Below are 23,923 nucleotides of genomic sequence, written 5' to 3'. Positions count from 1 at the left end.
AACGACCAATAGCAATTTCATTGTACGGCACTCCCTTGACCCTCCTTAAAATTTTACATTCCTCGTTTGTCAAGACCAAAATTCGTATAATTCAATTCTGACAATATCTTGTAAGCCTCATATCAACACGTATCTGTGCGTGTCGTGAGCTGCATATGAGGCAATAAACACCTCTAATTAAAAGAAACTCGCTGTCCATTCCCAAGGAAGCACAGGCTTACTTCAGTCAAAGGGGGAGCGTTCCTTCCTGATAGATCCCTTGATAGCCCGTTAAGCAGCTGTCGATGCGGGTCTCCCCCCCGTAGATTGTAATCAACGTCCTCCTTAAATGCATATTTCACATTAATCTACATTAACGATGCTAGGCAGACCCGTTATTTTATGGCGCATTAAATTAACCACGGTGGGGATGATTTCAATATGGAATGAGTCCACTCTCTGTCACTCACACGGTATAATTATTGAAAATATGTCATATATAAGGGCCTTGAAGGAAACTTAGTCATTCGTAGATCAAGGTTCTTTGCTAGGGACCGCCGAACAAGTCTGTGACTGCAGGTAGGGGACAAGGCAGTCTTTACGTAACAACATGGCCTTCAGACTCACCTTAACGCTGTGCCTTGCGTTGGCCGTCTTAGACAGAGTATACAGCTTGCACATAGGAAACTCAGGGTACGGAGGATATGGGGCTGGCCTGTACAACCACGGGCTCTCAGGCATCGCTGCCGGCGGTGTTGCGGGTGGGTACCCAAACTACCTCGATAACAGCGGCCTGAGTCGCTTTTTCTCCGCTGCTGGCATTCGTATGCCAGGTCTTAACGCTAACCTCGCCTCTCCAGCCAGTTTTAATTTCGGTGTCCCACGCCCTGGGGGTTATGGCTTCGGTGTAACCCCTGCTTACGGTGGTCCAGCGTACACCAGCCCTGCTTTCAGCTACGGCGCTGGCACTTACGGTACTGGCGTCGGTTCCCTTTACGGTGGTAAATTATATGGAGATGTCGGCGTTTACGGCGGAGACGCTGGTATTTACAGCGGTGACGCTGGCATTTACGGCGGCGACGCTGGCATTTACGGCGGTGACACTAGCGGTTTCTACGGCGGAGACGTCGGCCTTGGTGACAGCTTCTACAGCGGCGGGCTTGGAAACAACCTGGGAGCGACCTACGGTGACGTCGGCACTAGCTACGGCCTTAATCTCGACAACATACCTACCGAGGTCTACGACCCTAGCGGCAGCCTGGTGAGCACCATCCCTGCGGGAGACACCGGCACCTCCGTCTACCGTTCCCCAGTCGCAAGCAGCCGTCCAACCACTTATTCCTCCACCAACGGCGTCACCTCCGTGTATTCTTCCACTACCAGATTCAGCGACCGCAGCGGTCCGTCCGTGGACGAAGGAGCAGTCTCAACAGACGCCAGGTCCTTCGAAGTGCCCGCCGAACCCAGTGATCCTCTGCCCCTTGACGGCGCATACCAAGGAAACCCAACTGTTGGGAACGCCAACGTGTACAGGCCACCTACCTACGGCACTACTAGCACAGTGTACGGAGACGGCACTAGCATCAACTACAGACCCCCAGTGTACTCCAACGTGAACAGGCCACCTCCTTCTGGCGCTACTAGCACAGTGTACGGGGACAGCACGATCAGCAACTACAGACCCCCAGTGTACTCTGGTACTGCAAGCAACACCAATGCCTACGACTCCACCTCTCAGGCAACTGCGGGCGGACCCTCCCCTGTCCCTGTCTACACAGGCGCTACTGCTCCAAGCAGCCCAGCCAGAAGCGGCCCCACCCCTCTTTACAACACTCAACTTGGCCTCTTCCCCAACAACGCCCTCCAGTACACTGGCAATACCGGAGCTATCAACTTGCCAGCCATGCCCAACGTCGGGTCCCTCCTGAGAGGGGGCGCTCCTCTCCTCAGAGGCGCCATTGCGAACAGCCCCGTGTACTCCAATCTATTGCGCACCGCCATCAACGCCGGCGTCTACGGCCCAGCACCAGGTCAACTTCCCACTGCTTCCGTTTACGGACAGGGTCTGGTCGGTCAGCAGCAGCCCGCTCGCTTCGTACCTGACGGAGCCGTTGTGCCGGGCGCACGCCAGGCCGCCGTAGATGAGGGTGATCAAAAACCAGACGAAGACGCCGGACCTGCCGTTGTAAACCAAGGACCAGGCATGTACACCAACAATGTCGTCAACCAAGGGCCCGGTATGTACACCAGCAATGTCGGCAACCAAGGGCCCGGCATGTACGTCAGCGGTATTGGGGCTGGGCAGCCAGTAGGGGCCGTGGTGTCTCAGACCGTCAACAACGCCCCAGCCGTAGTTCAGGGCTCCGACCCCAAATTGGACAGCGACTTCGGATTCAGCGCCGATGGTTTCTACTACGATAACGCTGGAGCCGACGCCGCCCCCCTCGTGGTCGGCTATCTCAGTCACGGATTTAGAAAAAGGTAAGATATCTGTACAGAGACAATTGACTGGTAGGGTGGGGTGATTTAACCATTATCGTAACTCCAAATCTAAGATTTCTATATGGTAATAGCCCCTAATATTTATTTGATGTTGAATTTATTACATTACCTATCTTTAGCCATAGACTAAGCAATAAGGGAATGTACGTCGTCTGTGTTGTTTGTGGGATATTAAAACTATGTAAGTTGCAATTATGAGTTCTTAAATTTATTCATTTATAAGTTTCAATATTACTCACAAGATATATTTAAGAACTTGGCCGCTACTTAGGTAAAAGTAATATAAAATATTAGAGATCGCACTGGAAAATATAGCAACGATCATTTACATAACACAAGATGATCCAGGGAAAATACACCGTAATTTCCCCTCCATTCCAGCTGCGGCAACTTTTACTACGACCCCCGCTACCAGGGCTGCTGTGACGGCACCACATACGTTTACGGCACTCACAAATGCTGCCCAGGCTACGGCGTCTACGCCAAGGCCAACCAGCAGTGCGTGAACGGCGCTCTTCAGGAATACTCTCCCGTCTACCAGGCCTCCTGCTCGGGTAACTTCTACGACCACAAGACACAGGGTTGCTGCGGCGGCAGTGTGTATTCTTATGATGGGTGAGTACCGGTGCTTGACGTGGGTAAAGGGTGTGTGTAAGGCGTGGGTGGGTTCATTGTTTATCGTTTAAATAACGACTGATAAATTTTGTCAATAGCAAATTTGGGAATGGGGTTTGGGGGGGGGGGGGAGGCGGGTCAATACACATTACGGGTTGATGAGTGCATAAGTCGTCTGATTCATGGGGGTCAGTTTATATTAACGGGTTTGAAAAATGTATCATGGGTTAATGACGTTAAGAAAGTGGAAGAGTGTCAATTCATTTTACGAATACATTTTATATCGCTCCGAATATCAGTTTCACACAAACCGTCTTATCATCCATAGTAGTCCCAGTCATTTTGCCTCATAAATGCTTGAGCGCAGCTAAATATGAATTAGGTGTATTAAAGTGTTATTAATGCTTGCTTCACGTATCGTAAATTGTTGAAAAACTATCAATGAGTGGGTTGGTAACATTAATATTGTAAAGTCGAAACTTTGAAAACATTTCCTCTGTGTAATATGTAAAATTTAAAATGCCTTTTCTTCAGATTTGAGTGCTGCGGCGGAACCACCATCTACCACATAGGCGACATGGTCTGCGATGGCGTCCAACTCTACAATATCGACAGCAACGCCTACACACAGCTTTACAATGAAGCTTTCTACCGTGACTTCGCCATGGGTGGCACCCAGTACAAACTCAGCCCAGGCGATCGAGACAACTTCTTCGCCCCAGTCTGCGGCACCTCCCAGTACATCGGCTTCGCCAGTGGCTGTTGCGATGGCAACGTGTACAAATATGGCACCCAGTTGTGTTGCCATGGAAACAGCGGCGATGGTGCCCATCAGTACTACGTCAGCACCGTGGAAAACGGTTGCGGTAACAACGCTGCGAGATACTACGGAGATTTTTACTCCATGGCCAAAAATATGTAAACCTAAAACCCTTAAAAACTTTTACTTAATACAGACTTCAATGGCACATCTGGCCGAGGGATGACATTAAGCGTGCGGAAATATTTGACTATGATATATAGAAAAAAAAAACACTTGTTGAATTTGGTGAATTTGACAGAGACACGCTATTCTCCCTCTCGCTGCGCGAGATTCAATCTCTCAGAAAAAAGGCTTCTATCAAGTCCTGGAAGCATTAACCACGGGTATCCAAAGCTTTATTTATTAAGGGACGCGGTAACGTTCATTACATGATAGTCTTTAAAACCATGTGAAACTTACTAGCTTTAATTAGTCAGTCTTAGATGCAAATTTGTTCGTGATCATTTGCACAATCGTTTCACGTTTCTTGTGAGCTTTAATTAAACACATTTCGAGATCAAGCCGGGTATCTTTTTAAATAGAGCAGACTGGCTTTGATTACCTGTGTGTTCGTTTCTTCATAAATGTACAAATCATATGGGAAATTAAACTTGTATGTTTTTATTTAAGGTATTTTTCATTGTGTTTATTTAAATGCCGCCGTCATAACAAAATTCGTCATAGATTTTAAAATAATTGATGTTTTACTGTATTTAACAGTATATATTAAGTAATTCGTTTTATAAAATACTCTTTACATTTTAAAGTCACAAAACTCACAACATACCCAAAAGCCGGTCAATCATAAAAAGGAAATCAATTTTATACGATAATTTTTATTTTTTCCCTAAATGTTGAAGATCATTAGATCTCAGTAACATTAAAAAAAAAAAAAAAAGAAAATTGTCTTGGTACAAAGAACAAAAAGGTCCAGTTTTATCTTTCATCATCCATTTTCTCCTAGAACTTCGTTACCTGCTTTTTCTTGCATTTGATCATCTGCAGTCGTATTTTCTCTTCTCTCGTCTGCTTTAGAATTCAGAACGAGATCGGCCATGATGCCGTGATGGAGGTAAAAAGCACTGCCTTCTAAGTCTATCTTTGACGTCTCCTTAGTCGCCTTTATCAAGTCACGGGCCGATTCCGGGGTCAGGCAATCTAGTTCTTTGCGAGGCATGAAAATTTTATGAATTTCACTTCCCGATCGCCCCTGCCAAAATATAATAAGGGGGTAATATAAAAAAAGGGTCATTAGTGCAGTCTGATAAATCACTTTATTTCTGTGTACTATAATTAACTGACGCATTACTCCACGTATCTCCCTGTCGATTTGCAAAATAAGATTCTCAGCACAAAGAGGAAATGGTTTTAATGTGACTTCAGAAGTTTCACCAACTTCAGCAAAAAGAGGTCAAAATTAAAATGAAATTTAATTGCATGGTATTTCAAATTGGTTATATGACTGTAGAAATCACGTATCGTCAATCCGGCGTCCGAGATGAATATAAATAACAGTGATAACAAGTCACAATCATACTAGTTAAGTTCAAATTTAACGGGAAAGTCATTCTGTTTACCCTCAAATAACCCCCCATATTTTCGGTCTCGCTTAATCTTTTCTTTAAAAAAAAAAGTGAGTACGTTGGAGTTAAAAAAACCCTCACCAAGTGACCACATTAAAGCAAAGATCCCTATCCGACTGCAGTCAGTGCCCTTAAAATTTACACAAACACTGTCGCAATCTGCACGGGGGGATCGATCTCATGAATATTCATAACGAAGGCGGTGCCAACCATCGCGTCTGGAGATAAGCGAGGGGATTTTCTGGCTGGGTAACATGCAGATGAGCATTCCTATCTAGATCCCCCATCGGGTGAACCGTATCGCTGAAACCAACTACACGACATCTACGGAGACAGAAATTTATAGTGTCGTCTCCGGTGTCCTACCACACGCAACGATAAATATGGAAGACGGGGTGATTTGGGGGGGGGGGGGAGAGGGCGTAAGAAACTTTTAATATCTTACTGCGGACACCGGTTAAACCCCCTTTACACTGGACGGCGTCTTTTCTGCGTCCTTTGTGAGACCATGAAAACTGGCATCGCTGTGGTGTCACCAGTATAGCTTTGGTTGCAGAATTAATGCTCAATGATCGGCCGGTTGTCAGCATTTAAAGAATTTTTTTCTCTCAAACGGGGCCGTACGACGGGACGCAGAAAAGACGCCGTCCAGTGTAAAGCGGGCTTTACCAATCAGTTATTTTTGAGAATCATCTTATAAATATTATACAGATTGGAAACTTTTGAGTATGGAGGACGATAATGCTACCTACCCAAATCACTAAAGGCAAAGGGAATTCTGCATCTATAGACGGCCAGCTCTGGTCTAACACCGACTGGTCCTGAAATAAAGATACTTTCTTATGGGAATATTTATCAAAATAAAAAATAGTTTATTTTGATTGTTAAGATATAGAAATTAAATTAAAAATTTTATTAAAGTTGCATTATCGGATCTACCACTTGTAGCGCAGTGCTGTGATCATGTATGCGTTTTTTAATAATATTTATTTATATATTTGTCTTTAACGACTTAAATTAATCTATTCTTCTGGGTTATGTTGAAATTGCCCTGTCTTTTAATATATTGGCTGACAAATTCAGTGGCTTTACTAAAACTAAGAGTATTGGTTTAATCTCTCAATATATCCCTGTCCAAAATTTAATCAAATACGTATATTAACACCCTCATAATAACTGATACATGATCTGCAGCTTGCATACATTATGTGAGCAAACTTTATCTAAATCACATTCAAATATTGTAATTCTATGCAGTTCATTAAAATTCCAAAGAAAGACAAAAGGAAATTAGACTTTACAATATGAGGGCATGTGTATGAGAACTATTAAATTCACCAAGAAGAAATTAGTTTTTAATGATGGTGATGCGTATCTGGATTATGTAAACGAGACAAATTATGGACGTCATACTCATTGTGAGGGATAATCCTTGTAATCTGTCATTGCTGAGCTAATATTTAATTAAAGAGAATCCCTTTCATTTGCAACTGTTTATCATGCTAAGACAGTTTCTGAAATAGATTCAATACAATGCTGTTTGGACACAATTTTGTGTATGCTGGCCCTAGTTTTAATTCCTTATATATGTGCATCACTTAAAAAAAAATGAATGCCCTAAGATAATCTTGATCAAGGAATCTTCAAGAACTTAAGTGTCATGGATTTTATCACTGTGTTGAAGCATATATCATGAGTCATACAAAACTTAATTATGCAGAATGTGAACAGTCTTTGTGCATCTTTCTATTTCCTAATTTATTTATTTATTATATTTTTTTAAAAGATCTTAGCAAACAAAACAAATAAAAGCTTAAGAAAAAAATTTCATTCCCCTGTCCCCTTGTTAAAATGACAAAAAAAATCTGACACCAGTTTTTTTTTTTACAATAATCACAATACAATAAATATAATGTAGAATAATTCATGTTGCCTCATGTAAGTTTTTTAACATAAAAGAATTGTTACTATACATGTAAACTTCATAACAATTCACTCAAACTTGAAAATTAATTTCATGTCACTTATACTCTATCATGTTTGGATAATTTTGTATTTTTTTTTGTTATAATCATAAACCTATTTTTTTTCTAATGGGCAAACCATTGCTTATTCCCAAAGTATCAATACGCATGACATCATCCAAATTATAGAACTACATGTGTATGTATAGACCAGTACACAGGGCATAAATATGCTTCTTGATGTAAAAAAATGGTAGAAATTATACATGATTGATGATGAAGCTAATTATATTTTAAACCTTAATGAATCATACATCATTTGTTCTTCATACCCAAGAATAATGATCATTCAGCCTTCCCGCGCAGTTCCGAATACCTTCCCACAATTCTGAGGCAAACATGGGTGCTGCTGGTGCTACCATGACAACTAAATCACAAAGTGCTCTTTCATATTCTTTGCTGTAGAGGACTCCCTCTGTAGGAAATTTCTGGCAAAGAAATAAAAAAAGTTTGTCTGATCTTAGGATATCTCTACATAGTCCACGTTTATTATTTTGGTTTGTTTGGCAGTAACAGTGTTACTAACAGACTTCTAAATAAGTATAAGTGAGTTGAAACAACTCTTCTAAAATACATGATATTTTCTTGGGTGAAAGTTAAAAAAACTGAAAATCCTGAAAATATTGCTAGCAATTTTTCATCGCATTCAAACCATATGAAAAAAAAAACTATCAAAATGAAGACTGAAAATTTTGAAATCAAGCATAATCCTGAAAACTTTCACCCATGTATTCTAAGTATAATATTTGTAAAGTAGGCAAACCTCTCATATATTCAACTAATTTGGAGGTTGCTTTTAAAGCCCTTTAGCTCTCTCCTAGACCCTACCAGATAAGAAAAATTCACAAAAATTCATTGTGTGCTGCAAAATCAAAGATGGAAAAGTAATATTCACCTTAAGAGCTGTGGTCAGTTCTTGTAGTCTGGATATCCCGACACTGACCAGAAACGTGAAGCTGAGGTGAAAGCTCACCTGAAAAGAAAAGTATCGACTTCATAGATTTCTCAATTTTAATATTCCAATTATTGTTTTGGTAAATCATCAACCTTTTTCTTGCCAATATCATCATAACTACCCACTCAAAAGTTTACATATTATCTGATTCATCAAGTTTTCTTATCTTACAGTTATTATTTTGTTGTCATATCATACAAGAGAAAGTCTAAAGAAGACTGCAGTTGAATATTTGGTACTACAGTCTGCACTCCTAAATAAATGGTGAACTTTGATTTTGTTCACAAATTCATCTCCGCCTCCCCCCTCCCTTAAATAAAAAAGATATAGCTAACTTAAGTTAAAAATTGTATTCTTGAATTTCTTGTAATTAAAAATTACAGAAAAGATGTACTTCCAGGAGGGGGAAAATAATCAAAGAAATCCTCTTAAATGACAGAGAAACTTAAAAATAAATTTGACAGAAAAGGAAAACATGCATCACTTTTTACTTGGGACAGAAATTTTGACTTTATTCCATTGCCAATAAAGTAGTTTTCCGCATTACTGTTTTAATTCAAAGTTTTCCCTTACATCTTTCAAAAATCTATTCCTGGCCTTGTAAAGGATTTCATCGTGACTGGCCATTTCCTCAGGACTTAGTGGACAGGTTTGACCAGTCTGTTCTTGTTGCTGTCGTTGCCGTTTTAAAACCTTGACTAATGTCCATATTTTGGCTTGCCATCTTATTATTCCTGTGTAGGCTGAAACAAATTAATTGTGCCGTGATGGTCAAAACTGACACTACTGATTCTAATATGCACACTATATAAAGTCCTACAGCTTAATCAGTTGAAATGTATAGCTTAAAGCTAAGTATAGTAATAATTATGTGAAAATTTTCCAAAATACTTGAAAAATAAACAAAGAACATTTTTATCTTTTAAAAAATGGTGAATGGTATACCTAAAATAAAATGTGTACATTTTGCTACAAATTTTATCATCTCAATAATCCATTTTTATTTTGACATACCAGTGATAAAAAACAATATGACAATTATGTCCTTAAGTAACAAAACACCTCAAATTAGTGAAAGGATTAATCTTAACAAAAGCCACTTAAGTCCCTGTTACAACAGACTTACAACCACTTGGAACGCAGCAAATTTTTTCCTACTCTCACAAATATGTAACAAAAGAAAAAGGCTACAATTATTAATAAAAGTCCATTTAAAATAATGTATGAATTTGATGGTGACTATCACGTACTGTTTACACCCCAATTTTTAAAGAGATGAGAGTGGGCAAATATTTATTTCCCCTTGCAGTGGCAAGCTCTGTGTAACTGGGGTTGAATTAAAAGGATAACAACTGTTCATTTTGGCCAAAAAATGTATTTTCCTGGGGTAAACGACAATTTTCCCATCCTTACCAGTGGTTAATGAATCCATTCCTACAATCAAAGTTAGTTTGTTTTTTTTTTTTCTAGAAAGTTTTTTTTTTGCTAAAAATTTTTGTAATTATCTCTGAAGAGACTAATACAGAGGATAGTCATTTATAGAAGTCTCTTGGTCCGATGGCAAGCAGAGATTTCAGAATAATTGCCATAAATGCCGTTTTTGTGGTAAAATACAAAATATTATATTTCTATGAGTTGATTACGATGTTTTTATTGTGAAATATAGATCTCATATGAACAGCTGTTATCCCTCCAACTTACAGCTAACATCCCACTTTCTGGGCGTCTTTGGCGCCACACCAGACAGTATATTTAATCTTGTTAAATCCACACCATATTCTTCTAATACTTCCTAGAAAGAGAAAAAAATTAAATGAAAATTCTGAGAAAATATTATCTGTTAATAAATATTTTCTGTTAGTGAGAGGTGTGGGTACTTTTGACATATTCTGAAATACTGTCGTTTTATTTTATGTCAAGAGGAACAAAAATTGGATTGTTTTTATTAAGGAAAAATTTAAATGCAATTATATGATTCTCCAAATCGCAATACTGTGCATACAAAAAAAAAAAAAAAGCACACTGTAACCATGTAGTATATCTCAAAATTCACTTATTCAGCAATAACATTTATGCCCTCTTAACCTCGACTAAAAGTAAAAAACAGAACTGTTTGCATGTGAATTGTCAAAGCTGCAATAAACAGCTTATAAAGATGCAACAAATGAATTGAACATATTCTGACTCAAATTATCAGGTGTCTGAAATTTAACACCCAGTTGCAAACACTGCTACAATGCTGGTCTTCTCTCTTCAATATATCTTCTTCTCTAACACATTCATTTTGAATTCACATTTAGAAGAAATCACAATCAACGTCGTCTCTACCACACTCACCTGTGGAACACAATCTTCTCTACCACACTCACCTGTGGGTCAGTGCCATTATTCTTCGACTTGCTCATTTTTTCCCAGGTAACAGATATCTTTTCACCTGTTCCCTTTTCAACTGGTTTCTTTCCTATCAAAAAATAACCAACAAAGGATATTACTTTCTAATTAATTTTTAATTTCTATGTGACATAATATCTGATAAAAAGGTCTATAAAAAATAAAAAATTTGGTGAAAATATAAAAATTTTACATATAATAATGCAATTTTTGAAAATGCATTTTAAAAATGTTATTCTTCCAATGTCTTTCTTACAATAACCAGTTTCAGTACTTTAAATGTACCATCCCACTTTCGGTTCCAAATAAATATGGTTATAAGCCAGAGGAAAATTTCATCAATTGTGTTATATTATAACAAAAAAGTAATTTCTTCTTCAATCAAGAGCTATTTGACAGTTGGTAGAAGAAAAAAACTACTTTATTCCTCAATATGATTATAATTATGAGATTGGGATGATATGAGTACCTCTGTACTATGACGACCATTATAATTACCAGAAAAATCAACCTCCTCTGTTTTGAGGTATCTACCACTTGCCCCGTTCACCCTGTAAGTCTTTCCCTGGACCATTCCCTGTGTCAGGAGGTTGGTGAACGGCTCCCTGTGAGCAACCATGCCCTGGTTGTACAGGAAGTGGTTGAAGAAACGGGCAAAGTACAGGTGCAATACAGCTAAAAGGAAAAAAAATGTGGTAGAAAAATATGTGCAAACTTTGTTATGCAAGTCTACCACAGCTACTTTCATAGTTGGACAATTATGTATCAAGAAATATAGGTATGTGTTAAAGGGCAGTATGATAATATCCTCTTAAATCAACAAATCCTATCAAATGTCCTAATGAAAGGAACCAATGGTAACCAAAGGTGGCTCCAACTTAGAGACCCAAGGGCAAATGAAAGAGGTCGGCCAGCTGGATTTATAAACTTCCGGACATACATGTATACTGTAAGACAGATGCATATCTACTATTTACAGACAAATCTAGCTACCAATCGTCATTATCTTTGATTTCATGGACTGTCAATATCCGTAAAAATGACCTTCATAAACTGCAAGTCAGTCAAAAAGAAGGGGGCAATAATAATAATAATATGCAACTTCATAGTGGAAAACAATATTGACTTGATTTCTATGAACAAGACATGGATATTCATATTTTCCTGCATTTCAAATCGTATACAGGAAAATCTTGTATTATTGTTGTACTGATTGTTCATTGAAAAGGAAGGCAAATGTTCAACATTAGTGCAATCATTTGATGGGTTACGCATTGGTTATGCTGAGAAGTTTTGAAGGAGTGTGTTACTTTCTAGCTGTCACCAAACTGAATACACACAGACCTGAGTGTCTCTGTGAATGCATTCGAAATTGGTTTGGATTGCAGCCCACTGTAATGCATATTACAGCAGAGCGTACTTAACAACAGTTACAGTAACATCAATATCCAGTTGATTATTCCTTGCTTCTCTCATTTACCCCCAAAACCACAAAAAATATGAAAAAAAAAAAAAAAAAAAAAAAAAAAAAAAAAAAAAAAAAAAAAAAAAAAACTGATGGCAAGTGACTAGAAAATATCCCTCAAATCATTTTTAGGCTCCAGAAGTTACTTTCTCCTATAAGTGTACTCTTTCCAGGGGCGGATTTAGGCAGCCTTCTGGGTCTTCCGGAAGATGGTCAGATTTTCAAGTTTACATTGACAAGTATCTAATTTTTCCCTGTCCAAAGACGATCAAAAATGGAGGATGGATCAACAAAGATCATTTGAAAGACTGTCAGAAAATATCTCTGGATCCACCCCAGGCTTCTGAAGGTGCCCTACCATGCTCTTTTCCTCCTATGTACAGATCCACAGGCATCAGTCTGTTGGCCGTCTCTGGACTGAAGGGCATGTGTGTGTTCCTGGGGTCCAGATAGCGGAGGAAGTACCATGAGGAGTCGACAAATGTGTCCATGGTGTCCGTCTCCCTCTCAGCGGCACCACCGCATCTTGAGATTAAAACAGAATTAGGACAAATTACATGTTAGCAAAAGAATGATTTACCCACAATTTATGATTTCAGTTGATATTATTGTCTCCAAAATCTACAGTTTGCTATTTTTGAACTTAGTTAAAAGATAATTCAAAACAAGTAAAGTCTTTTTTTCATTCTTGGTGAAATGCAACTCAGTCAGCTATGATATTTTTGGTAAGACTACTTATCAATATGAGCCGTTTGGTGTGAAAGGTAGTGGTAGTGGTTGCAGTTTATTACATTTGGTGACTTTAGTCTTTTTAGTTAAAACATCTATCTCATGATCTTGCAGCTACCCTATTTTAACATATAATCATTCTGTAGATCATATGTGGACTAGTGTATATATCCCCTTACTTGGGACACTTCACACTTTTCCATTCTTTAGCTGTGTCCAAAGGCGACTGACCCTTGCCTGAGAAAGTAGTGACCATAGGTAGTTCTACGGGGAGCTCTTCCATGGGAACTGGGACTGCCTGTCACAGAAGAACAAATACTTCATTCAAATTTAACCTAATTATAAAAATCTTCCAGAACATAATGTAATAATAAGGAAAATTTTCTTTTGGATAACCTGCTCAGCTGGTAAACATTTTTGTCATCTATACAATGTTAGCATATTCTAGTACATTTATTTAAAATACATGTGTGTATGTGCGCATGGTTGAATGCATGTGAATTCAAACAAATTAATATCATACTTCCATCCTGAAGCCTCAATTTAAAACGGATCAGCTGATTTCTGTGAATTTGCACGGCTGTACCTGTAGCCCTAAGGACGTGCTGCTGAAATGCTAACCATGCTCACCTTACAGCTTGGACAATGAATCATGGGTATAGGTGTGCCCCAGTATCGCTGCCTAGAGATTAACCAATCATGTAGCTTGGCACTGGTAACATAGCCAAAGTTATTCTCCTGAAATTTGAAAATTTAATTAAAAAAGGTTGCTTACCCGACAGCAGTCTACAAGCTATCTGGTTAATTTTGTAAGATCATACAGTCAAGCACTTGAAGCAACAAAAATGTAATCAAAACAATGACTTTCTCTTTTTAAGCTTAAAAGTACATTTATACAAATTTATATAAAATTGTTTAACAGAGATTAAATAGCAATAGGTCAAAGATTTCATATAGATAAACTTGCCTGAGCTAAGGACACCACAGCTTGGTAAGCCTCTTCTCTACTCATTCCTGACAACTGAAACATGAACAATGAATTTTAAAAAATCCTAAAAATTTATTCTGACTTATGGATGTGAAAATTAGAGCAGACACTGTAAAACACAAAAATGGCTATGTGTCAATGTCTAATAATTAATCTCTATTTATTCATTAGAATCATCCTGATAAATAGTCCACTGAGGGCTAAAATATCAAAATTTCTAAAAAAAAAAAAAAAAAAAAAATCCCCATACACAGTAATCAATATTATGTTAAATATCCAGTGCAATAAACAGTTATTACTTATTTGTGCAATCTTATCAAAACATTCTATATATCTTACCTGCTGAGAATTGATCATTGTTTCTGTGCCATCAGCTTTCTCTGTTAACACTTCTACAAAATTGAGTTTATTCTTCTCAGCAAATATTTTATCTTCCTCATTAAGGCAAGGAATACCTGAGTGTGAATGAGTAAAAAATTTTTTATCTTCCTCGTTAAGGCAAGGAATATTTGAGTGTAAATATCTAACAAAAACTTTGATAACATTGTAAAACAAATACCCACAAAAGTCCACTCTATAACAATTATATTAATTGACTCATGTATTTTGCCATTAGAAAGACCACTTAACATCAAAGAAAATTCTGATGAGTTGAATTTAAAAAAAAAAAAAAATTTCTAATAAATAAAATTTTATGTAATAATCCACCCACCCCTTCTCTTACCAAGTTTAGAATCTGTAGCTGTAGGATAATCTTCAGATTCTACAATAAAAATTGGAATCTCTAACTGTGTTAAAGGGTTTATTGCTTTCAAATCAAGACACTGGACCGAGTCTGAACCTGAGGCTGTCTGTAATAGAAAATATATCACTAGCACACTGATCAACAAAAATACCAATAAAATGAAGTCAAGTTCAGATTTTTTTTAATGATTAAAATTAAAGTATAGAATTCTTCTTCGTATAGAATTCCCCTTCAATTGCTGAGGGTAAAATCAAGTTGTACATTTTCTGTAACGCATTCACAAAATTTAAAACCAAAAGCTTTTTATTTAAAATTCAAAAGCGGTTTTAAAAGTCTATCACTATCAGAATGTGCCAGGCAAATATAATTAGGTATACACAATCATCTATTTCAATCAATATCAATACATTTTATCGTAAACAGGGTGTCCCCAAAATGTACCCTTTGACTGCGTGTCCATCCATAATACCTTTTTTTGTTTTTTTTTAAGGACATTCAAAATTTTTTATGCTATATCATTTGTTATTATTCTAACATTGCTTTCTTTCACTATCCTCAACAGACTTTTATCTATGCCAATAAAAATCTACTAATTAAAAGCAAAACAAAATGTATAAGAAATGAGAAGTCAAAGAGTGACCATATTTTGGGACACCCAGTATTATGATAACCTTACCTCCAGACCTGCCCTCTTACTCAGTAGATGCTGTGGGGAGATAGAGATATAGGACACTCCACACAGAGCCTCAGGGGTGGTCGTGAACACTGACAGAGGATCTCCAGACAAGTCTACTCCATGTCTCTGAAAAAAAGAAAATGGGGTTATAAATGAAAATTATCAAACACAAGCCAAAAATCTTTCATATTGTTAGCTTTATGAACATTTCTGCTCAAGCATGGGGTTGTGTTTTATCATGGGCCACCTTACAATGTTTCTCCTCCTCTATACAGAAATCTGCTGATAGTCAGGAAAATTTCATTTCTATTATAAGCACCAACACAAACCAAAAAGTCAGAAATCTGACAGTATTAGGAAAAAAATCTCATTCCTGTGCATGGTGGCCTTTGCCCAGTTTGGTGGTAAGCTTCAATGTAAATTTCAATGATAAAAATGTTTTGCTTGTGCACAAAAATCAATCTTTGGACTATCTAATAAGCTAATATTCACTTTCTTTGTCTGTATGCTCCCCAGACAGGTGAGAACAACTCAGGAATAACAGATCCCTAGAGACCAGGTGTAAAATTGGTTAAACTTTTTTTTTTCAGGGACATCAAGCTATAAACTTACAGCACACCTCTTAAATCCTAGTTATGTTACAAATCCCTGCTATTTTGTAGAAATATTAAACCACTTCCATAAATAGGATATCTTATATATATTTTGTTTCTTTGCCATTCATTTAATTCATACCTTTAGCTTAAATTCCAGTCGGCAGCCATTACATTCCCCAATCCAGTGCCGCTGCTGTATGATTACGTCACGCCATAAATTGGGCTCTAATTCCTCTAGACCTTCTATTAAAGACTGCAATGAATGAAAAGAGCAAAGTTAATGTCTACTTAATGAAAAATGTTATACAGCAAATTATCAAAGGCTCAATAAGTGACCTCAATCATGAACTCACTAATTATATCAGATTATATCAGATTATTATCAGATTATGATACAGTAAAAATTTTTGCACAAAAGGTACGTATCAGATAAACATAATGCTCCGAAAAAAGGAAGCATGTTACCCAGTCATAAAAAAGTTGCACTTTCTACAATTTCTACAGCGACTGACACTAATATCATTGCATAAGTGGTAGTAGCATCTTTAACCCTTAAAACAATTCTATCAGCTACTCAATTCAATTTTACTTCATTACTATGTTAATTTAATTTATATATCTTGCGTTCATTAACAAAATATTTTATTCTAACCCCTCGGAGAGCCATGTGTAAATTAAGTCTATACACTTAACATGTTTTACCCTATTTAAATAAAGTTTAAATTATTATTATTATTATTATTATTATTATTATTATTATCAGTCTCCCTACCTTGGAATACTTAGTGGTTTGGAAATACCACTGCCGGAGAAGTTTCTTCTCGACAACAGCTCCGGACCGCCATGATTTCCCCTCCTCGTCTATCTGCTCATTTGCCAGGACTGTCTGATCCACTGGGTCCCAGTTGACATAGGCCTAGAACAGAGACAATATGAAATACAAAGTATATAAAAAATTACAGGTACACAGGGTGGATGGAGTAACGTGTGATGTCGCTTGCCATGTCTAGGTACTTAGTGCAACTGTTTCAATGGACACGTTCTCGTCGTGTGCGGGCATTGGACTGCTGACAATTGAAACACAGTGAATATTAGCTTATTTCATTTTCTGACACAAAATTTCTCCTATTGCTGTAATTCATTCTAGAAAATTTGAAACATTGCTTGATGCTATGATTTCCAGAGCAAAATAAATACCATATCCCTACAACATGAAGAATATGAAATATAGAAAATAAACAATAAAGAATAAATCACAAAAAAAAGGGAATTAATGAAATTGTGAACACTGCCAGTAAATATTTGACATGTGAAAAATGCAAATGGAAAAAATCAAATAAGCAAATTTCAATAACAGACACAGGTTTATTCAGAAATATGAGGAATAATAAAAACTAAAAAATAACATTTTTTCACAAACACAGTTAACCTGCTGAGATGTAAAAATGTAGAGAACAAAGAAGACAGAAATATCAGCTTCTTTCAAGCACTTTTGTAAGAAGCCTTTACTTCATCGTTTGATGATAAAAGTACACATTGAGTTAAACTGCCACATTATGCCAGATACAGCTTCCGTCAGCATCAAGTTATGACAGGGAGTAGAGGGTAAAAACTGACCTCTTTCTGGTAAACCAATCCTGCCTCATGCATCTTTAGGAAGATGTATTGTGTCCATTTGTAATATGTTGGATCACAGGTGGCATATTCCTGAAATTTTAACATGAAATATCAACATATTCTTTTTCAAAATAGATAACACTCTTGTTTTTTATACAATACTACTAGTTACCCTACGTTTCCTTACGCAATGCGTGTGAGATTAAACACTGTCACTTGGGAGACATGCCAAGTCACATCAGCAACAGTCAGAGGGTTTCAAGGCATATGTTGCAAGAGTGAAGCAGTCTATAATTTGACAAATGTTTATTACTTACTCTTTCCCAGTCAAAGCTATAAACCATATCATCCAGCTGTTTTTTCATATTTACAATATTCCTGAAATAAACAAATTGAAGAGCATTAAGACAGTAACAGTAATCATCATAACAAAATAGTATTTTTTTTAAGTCAGATGTAATACTACATACAAAGTCATTAAGTTATAATATAACACACGTCCTGTACCTTTTAGTCCATTGTTCTGGCATTTCACCTCTGTCAATTGCAGCATTCTCAGCTGGTAGACCAAATGCGTCCCATCCCATAGGGTGGATCACCTGCAAGGTACATCAAGTAGAGTATGGGTCATATTATGTGAAATTCTTAAAACTTTTAGCATTCTGTATGCTAGGAATTTCATCCACTTGATCCTAAATCTTTTTTGCAACAGTGTTAAGTATTGAAATGATTTATTTCTGATTTCAGCAGCTTTGAACTGTTCAGAAAAGACAAAGTGTAGTCTAGTAATATTTGAAAACCTTTTTTTTTTCATTTCAGAGATTTCAGAGATATGTCTACTTGTCAGATGCCATTAATTTGTGTTCCATGTCACAGACTTGAAAGCAGTGATGCTTACACTTTGATCAGAGTTAGAGTGCAATCAGAACAGCAGACTAACTTATCTGCAGATCAAATATGGCAATCCACTAAAAACCTTTCTGCTTAATTCCTGATAAGACACTGAATAGATTCCCCCCAGAAGTCTTGGAAGAAGAAACCTTGGCCAAACTGGAAATCTGAGGCTCAGGATAGGAAACAATGGAAAAAGCATGCTGAGGCCTTTGTCCAACATTGGAACACTATAGGCTCTAAATGATTATGATGATGATGATGATGATATCCCCCCCCCCCCCCCCCCCCCCAGAGATTACGCAACAGGCATTCAAGTAAGTTGGCCATATTTGATCCACAGATCTGTTAGTCCTACTGTTTTGTATGCATTCTTAAAAAATATGATATTCATAAAAGTCTGTGCTGGATTCCCCTTTTTCGTCCCACCTGTTTTCCCAGCATTCTCTGGAATCTAGAGATGGTATCACTGATTGTGTATACTCTGATGTGGCCCATGTGCAGACTGCCACTAGGATAGGGAAACATGGACAGCACGTAGTACTTATTTCTTTCTGACTGGAAGCAAATAAAATGACTCAAATAATGAAAATTATAAAAAAGAGAATGAAAAAAGAGAATAGGGTGGGAAAACATGGACAGCACACAGTTCTTATTTCCTTCTGTCTGGAAGCCAAAATGACTCAAATGATGAGAATTCTACAAAAAGAAAATGAAAATAGGGAATAGGGGAGGGAAACATAATTACTTATTTTCTTCTGACTGACTAAAAGTGATGAGAATGAGAAAAGGAGAATGAAAATGGAGAAAAATGAGGTTTTCATAAAACATTTTAGTTTTAAAAAAAAGCTGTTTTTTCTTGCCCATCTAAAAAAAATAGTAAGATCTGGGGCAAAGAAAATCTAGTATAAACAGTGTGGTTCATAAAAATGGCCTATTTCAAATTTAGGTGGAAAGTAAAATAGTTTTTTTTATGAACCACCCTGTATATTCCCTTTTCCAGAAACACAGTTACATGGAAAATGAAATTACTAAGAAATTCATCCTTACTGCATTATCTTTTTGTGTCCTGGTCAAATCATATTCTCTGATTTTATCCTTCCAATGATCCTCTATTTCAAATCTTACTTCTTTGTCCAATTTTTTTGGCTGTAAAAGAAATTATAAATTTGCATGTTTTAAAAATAACACATATTAGAATCAGCTTTATGAAACTTGATTTAAAACATATATCCATTTTTGATCAGGTTTCTTTACAATGCAGCAGTCCATTAATTCACTGTGCTATAATGAAAGCTCATTTTGTGTGGTTTTAAATTTCATCCACTGGACCTTAGGACAATATATGAGTCACTGTCTGTGAACATATTGCTAACTATTTGTGATGTGTGCTCACAATTAAGAATACTTATTTCATCCACAGCAGATCTTACCCATTCTCCAGTTTTACTGAATATTGATCTTGCTAACAAAAGTCCGTGTTGCTGATGAAGATATCTTAGCCTGCTCCAAGAGCAGAGAGTGGCTCCCTTTAAGATCCCCATCATGCTGCAATGAATGTCATAGATCTCAGTGTATTTATTTGACTGTGGGTAAAACAAAAAAAAAAGAAAAAATATGAAATACTTCTAAAATTTAATGAACTTAAAAATAAAATAATTTTGAAAAGTGTAAAAGCAGGAAGAGGCTATGGTATTGTCATTCAGATTTTCTTTAAATTTATCATATTATATAGCACTAAATATAGCATTTGTAAAGCACTTTCAATTTCTACATTGTTTCATTTAATTTTCCTTTTTTAATCAATTTTTTACTAGTCTTTATATTATTTCTTTTGCGTTTTATAGTAAAGTCTACTGAACAAATGTGGGTTTTTGACTCAAAATAAATATTATTATTATTATTTATTTATAATTCTAGCAGTGCACTGCATAAATAATGTAATTTTAGTACTTTCAATTGGCTTTGAAAATATTCGCTGCTCCTACTTAACATAATTTAAGTTGCCCTTGCCTCAGTGTAAGGTATTCTGCTCCATCATACACACACACGAACACGCACGCGCACAAACTCACATACTGTATAATCCTGCATTTGCCAGCGTACTAGAGGTGTTATCCTTGATAATCTCAAAGAGCTGAAGACTTGTGGAAGACTGACTAGAACACGACTTATTTTACAACAGTTTTACTCTATCAATTTCCGAAATTAAGCAACAAAAACCTGTTTTATGGTGTTGGAATACTTTGTCTAATTATCTTTTGCATATGTTTAATTAAATTTACTTACCACTGACGAAATTAACGAATAAGTAATGAAAAATCACTTTTCATTCTCGCGCCCCTGGGCGCAGACATCTTACCGGAAGTTCATTCATCTCCCAGAATGCATTGTTCGCCCTTTTCCGGTCGGCCATAACAAAATCAGGTCTGTGTTGCAAAGGTGAAAATTAAATCGTACCCATCTTCCATTTTCTTGTATATACAACGAAATATATCATCAAAGTATTAATCAAGAGTTTATCCACTAGTAACTTCAGCTACAAGTTTTTACCAGACTCATTTCGAAATTAGTTATCGGACGATGTGAACCTCACGCTTGTCTTGTGTACATGAGTGGGAAGATCTCGGTGCCTGTTGGCAATTTTCTGCTTATAGCTTACCCGTAGGAATTTCCTCACATTGTTATCCCATTAATTTTTCCAAATAATGCATTTATTGTGTAATTGAAATGGGGGTCTGACTAAGTTTTCAAGTCTTACAAACCAACCATTTACCAAGTTGAAAATTAATCTTGACGAATGCAGAATTTAGGGTACATCTGCAGTATCTCCCATAAAAGTTCATTTGGTATAAAATAATTGAATTTATTTCCTTTTAGGCCATCATGCCGATGAAACGTAATAATATGGTGCCCAATGGGCACTTCCATAAAGACTGGCAGACCCGTGTGAAGACGTGGTTCAACCAGCCTGCTCGTAAGAAGAGGAGACACGACAGGTAAGATATATAAATTTTGAAGAAACCTGGCTCTCATGCAGTATCCTGCCACCTCCCATTCACATGCACCAATAAATCTATTGATAACTTTTTCAATTTAAAGTTGTCACCAAATTTCATGTGTTAGCTCTCCTTTTACTAGCCTGTGATATTTTATATGTGTGCTAAGGTGCAATGTAGGTACCTGTGAAATGACAACCAGCTAGTGTTCCCCAAGATGCAAGGGCTATCAAAGTTTTTTCTTACTTCTCACCTACTTACCTTCTCACCTGCTGCTGATGACAGTGATGTGAATAGGATAAGATTCATCTACTGGCCTACCAGTTGTGCCGCTTTGAAATCAAGCACCTGCATGTTACTGTTTTTTTAAGTGTCAAGGTATCCCAGTGTGACATATCTCGTGTTTTACATTGTAGGCGTGTGAAGAAGGCCAGACTGATTGCTCCCCGCCCTGTGGCTGGCCCCCTCAGGCCCGTGATCAGGTGCCCCACCTTCAAGTATAACACCAAGGTCAGACTGGGCAGAGGATTCACCCTGGATGAGCTCAAGGTAGGTTTTTAAAATATTGTTGGCATTAAACTGGGTATGGCTTTCACAAAAAGAAATATGACCCCCCTCCCCCAATAAAAAAAAGTGATTATGAATTTGTGGACCAAAATTTGCTCCAATTCACTTGAGATCAACTCAAATTAGCCCACTTGAATTATGGTAAGTATTGATCTGTAACAGTTACCATTTCTTTCTAGGATTAAAATGGTACTATATTTCACTACAATGATTAATTTGGGTCTACACAGAGTAGACTTTGGGTCTCGGAGTTTAGGCCAGTTTTTAAACTCATTTTCTTTTGTAAAACTGGTCCCTGAAAGGATTTCAAGTAGCACAAATGAGCTAAACTAGCTGGCTATCTGAGACAGTATTATTAATGAACTCACTGAAAAATGGCTGACAAACAGATGTGTGCCCGAGATTTACACATTGACTCAGATAAGACCTCATGAGGCCATACATGAGTGAGTCAGCTTTCAGTTAACTTGTGTGGGTTTCTGTTTTTCGGGTACTTGTAGTGTAGTGATCATGTGAAACCTTACCTATAGGGACATTCTACTCAAGAAAAAGGATGATAAAGGCTGTTCTAGAAATAGAAGCCTTGAAAAAGCAGCAATGTGGCGCAGATTGCTTTGGATGTTATTGTCTGCTAGTCTCATAGGATTTCCAAAAAGATTTAAGGTTTCTTTAACAAGCACTGGAAAAGAACAAGTACTAGTATATAACAAGCATTGTTTTGTTGCTGTAATATGTAAAGCATCAGAAACAAATATCCAAAACACTGTTTTATTCCTCATTTATTTATCATAAAGAGTAGACTTAGATTTGATAGGCACACATATCTTTCTACCCCATCTGTACATAAAGTCAGTATTAAGTATACTAATAGAAAATAATAAATGAATTTTTTATAAAAATGTGAAAAGAAAGACCTTTCAGTAACTCAAATTAATATTTTGTAATTTTCCTCCCTCAGGCCGCAGGACTGAACAAGAAGTTTGCCCGCACCATCGGTATCTCGGTAGACTACAGGAGGAGAAACAAGTCCGTGGAGTCCCTGCAGCAGAATGTACAGAGGCTGAAGGAGTACAGGAGCAAACTAGTCCTCTTCCCCAAGAAACTCAGTGCCCCCAAGAAGGACGACTCTGGGGTAAGTTTTCTCCATCCCTTGCCATTCTAATTGCTAATAGACCAATATACAATTGTGCTTGTGAGGGGAGTGCGTTCTCCTCCTCCCCTATCTCTCTCTCTCTCTCTCTCTCTTCACTTTGTCCTTGACACATGGTCTAAACAAGCAATATGTTCATGCCTGCAACCTGTTTATGTCAAAATACTGTGACTTTGGAATTTCAAGTATCATGTCGAGTAATTTTCTCATCTGGTGATTACTTGGACATATTGAGGTTCCAAATAAGAGCGATTTTTTGCTGAAGCTTTATGTGTCATTTGGATTATGCTATTATGACTGAAAACAAATGTAGCTTGATATTAATATTGCCTGTTAATTTATCTTTTCAGCCCGAAGAGCTCAAGATGGCCACCCAGCTTTCTGGAGAGGTCATGCCTATCATCGCTGTCCCCAAGAAGGAGAAGGCCCGCGCCATCAGCGAGGAAGAGAGGAAGTACAGTGCCTACACGGCCCTCAGACAGGCACGTGCCAACAAGCGTCTGTTTGGTATCAGAGAGAAGAGAGCCAAGGAGAAGGAGGCGGAAGGAAAATAGAGCATATGGAAAAATCGAAATAAACTGTTATTGTGAAATGTCGGTATTTCATGTACAAACTAAGCTAAGAAAAAGTAAAAAGATTGTAAAGAAAG

At 37.3% G+C, this 23,923-nt stretch overlaps 3 protein-coding genes across 4 annotated transcripts; 2 read left to right on the top strand and 1 right to left on the bottom strand.

Annotated features, from left to right (window-relative positions):
- The first annotated feature begins 589 nt into the window (after positions 1-589).
- Positions 590-4,522, top strand: LOC106156386 (uncharacterized). Its single transcript, XM_013531611.2, has 3 exons — positions 590-2,460; positions 2,863-3,096; positions 3,631-4,522. Exons 1-3 carry the CDS (start codon positions 590-592, stop codon positions 4,016-4,018), a joined length of 2,493 nt encoding a protein of 830 aa, XP_013387065.2. The 3' UTR covers positions 4,019-4,522.
- LOC106156387 (putative leucine--tRNA ligase, mitochondrial) lies at positions 3,972-20,995 on the bottom strand. 2 transcript variants are annotated; one of them, XM_013531612.2, is made up of 24 exons: positions 20,848-20,995; positions 19,992-20,106; positions 19,609-19,707; positions 18,988-19,116; positions 18,175-18,266; positions 17,985-18,045; positions 17,668-17,757; positions 16,823-16,966; positions 16,190-16,303; positions 15,455-15,580; positions 14,758-14,884; positions 14,373-14,488; positions 14,013-14,066; positions 13,676-13,783; positions 13,225-13,343; positions 12,675-12,841; positions 11,350-11,526; positions 10,830-10,921; positions 10,162-10,252; positions 9,034-9,203; positions 8,401-8,478; positions 7,778-7,933; positions 6,234-6,302; positions 3,972-5,108 (listed from the first exon to the last, which is right to left on the bottom strand). In XM_013531612.2, the coding sequence occupies exons 2-24, from the start codon at positions 20,103-20,105 to the stop codon at positions 4,845-4,847; spliced, it is 2,757 nt and encodes a 918-aa protein (XP_013387066.2). In that variant the 5' UTR covers position 20,106; positions 20,848-20,995; the 3' UTR covers positions 3,972-4,844. The 2 variants fall into 2 exon arrangements, with proteins under 2 accessions (XP_013387066.2, XP_086866950.1); XM_087010824.1 differs by lacking the exon at positions 20,848-20,995 and having other exon boundaries at positions 19,992-20,125.
- On the top strand, positions 20,898-23,922 carry LOC106165792 (large ribosomal subunit protein eL13). The gene is made up of 5 exons (XM_013544152.2): positions 20,898-20,985; positions 21,439-21,557; positions 21,974-22,106; positions 23,083-23,256; positions 23,625-23,922. Exons 2-5 carry the CDS (start codon positions 21,445-21,447, stop codon positions 23,826-23,828), a joined length of 624 nt encoding a protein of 207 aa, XP_013399606.1. The 5' UTR covers positions 20,898-20,985; positions 21,439-21,444; the 3' UTR covers positions 23,829-23,922.
- Position 23,923: the final 1 nt, after the last annotated feature.

This window comes from Lingula anatina, chromosome 4 (assembly GCF_051362555.1).
Source record: "Lingula anatina isolate TDL-2025a chromosome 4, LinAna3.0, whole genome shotgun sequence".
Lineage (NCBI taxonomy): Eukaryota > Metazoa > Brachiopoda > Lingulata > Lingulida > Lingulidae > Lingula > Lingula anatina.
Note: the sequence above shows the minus strand (reverse complement) of the source record. Positions and strands in the feature narration are given on the sequence as shown.

What these genes read in the sequence shown, in the direction of transcription:
- LOC106156386 (XM_013531611.2), top strand. Translation starts at nt 590, where the DNA reads ATGGCCTTCAGACTCACCTTAACGCTGTGCCTTGCGTTGGCCGTCTTA. An exon ending in AGTCACGGATTTAGAAAAAG is followed by an intron (nt 2,461 to 2,862) that starts GTAAGATATCTG and finishes CCTCCATTCCAG; the next exon opens with CTGCGGCAACTTTTACTACG. An exon ending in AGTGTGTATTCTTATGATGG is followed by an intron (nt 3,097 to 3,630) that starts GTGAGTACCGGT and finishes CCTTTTCTTCAG; the next exon opens with ATTTGAGTGCTGCGGCGGAA.
- LOC106156387 (XM_013531612.2), bottom strand. Translation starts at nt 20,105, where the DNA reads ATGATGGGGATCTTAAAGGGAGCCACTCTCTGCTCTTGGAGCAGGCTA. An exon ending in GGAATAGATTTTTGAAAGAT is followed by an intron (nt 8,479 to 9,033) that starts GTAAGGGAAAAC and finishes TTTTCTTTTCAG; the next exon opens with GTGAGCTTTCACCTCAGCTT. An exon ending in AACTGACCACAGCTCTTAAG is followed by an intron (nt 7,934 to 8,400) that starts GTGAATATTACT and finishes TTTCTTTGCCAG; the next exon opens with AAATTTCCTACAGAGGGAGT.
- LOC106165792 (XM_013544152.2), top strand. Translation starts at nt 21,445, where the DNA reads ATGCCGATGAAACGTAATAATATGGTGCCCAATGGGCACTTCCATAAA. An exon ending in AAGAAGAGGAGACACGACAG is followed by an intron (nt 21,558 to 21,973) that starts GTAAGATATATA and finishes TTTACATTGTAG; the next exon opens with GCGTGTGAAGAAGGCCAGAC. An exon ending in CCAAGAAGGACGACTCTGGG is followed by an intron (nt 23,257 to 23,624) that starts GTAAGTTTTCTC and finishes TTATCTTTTCAG; the next exon opens with CCCGAAGAGCTCAAGATGGC.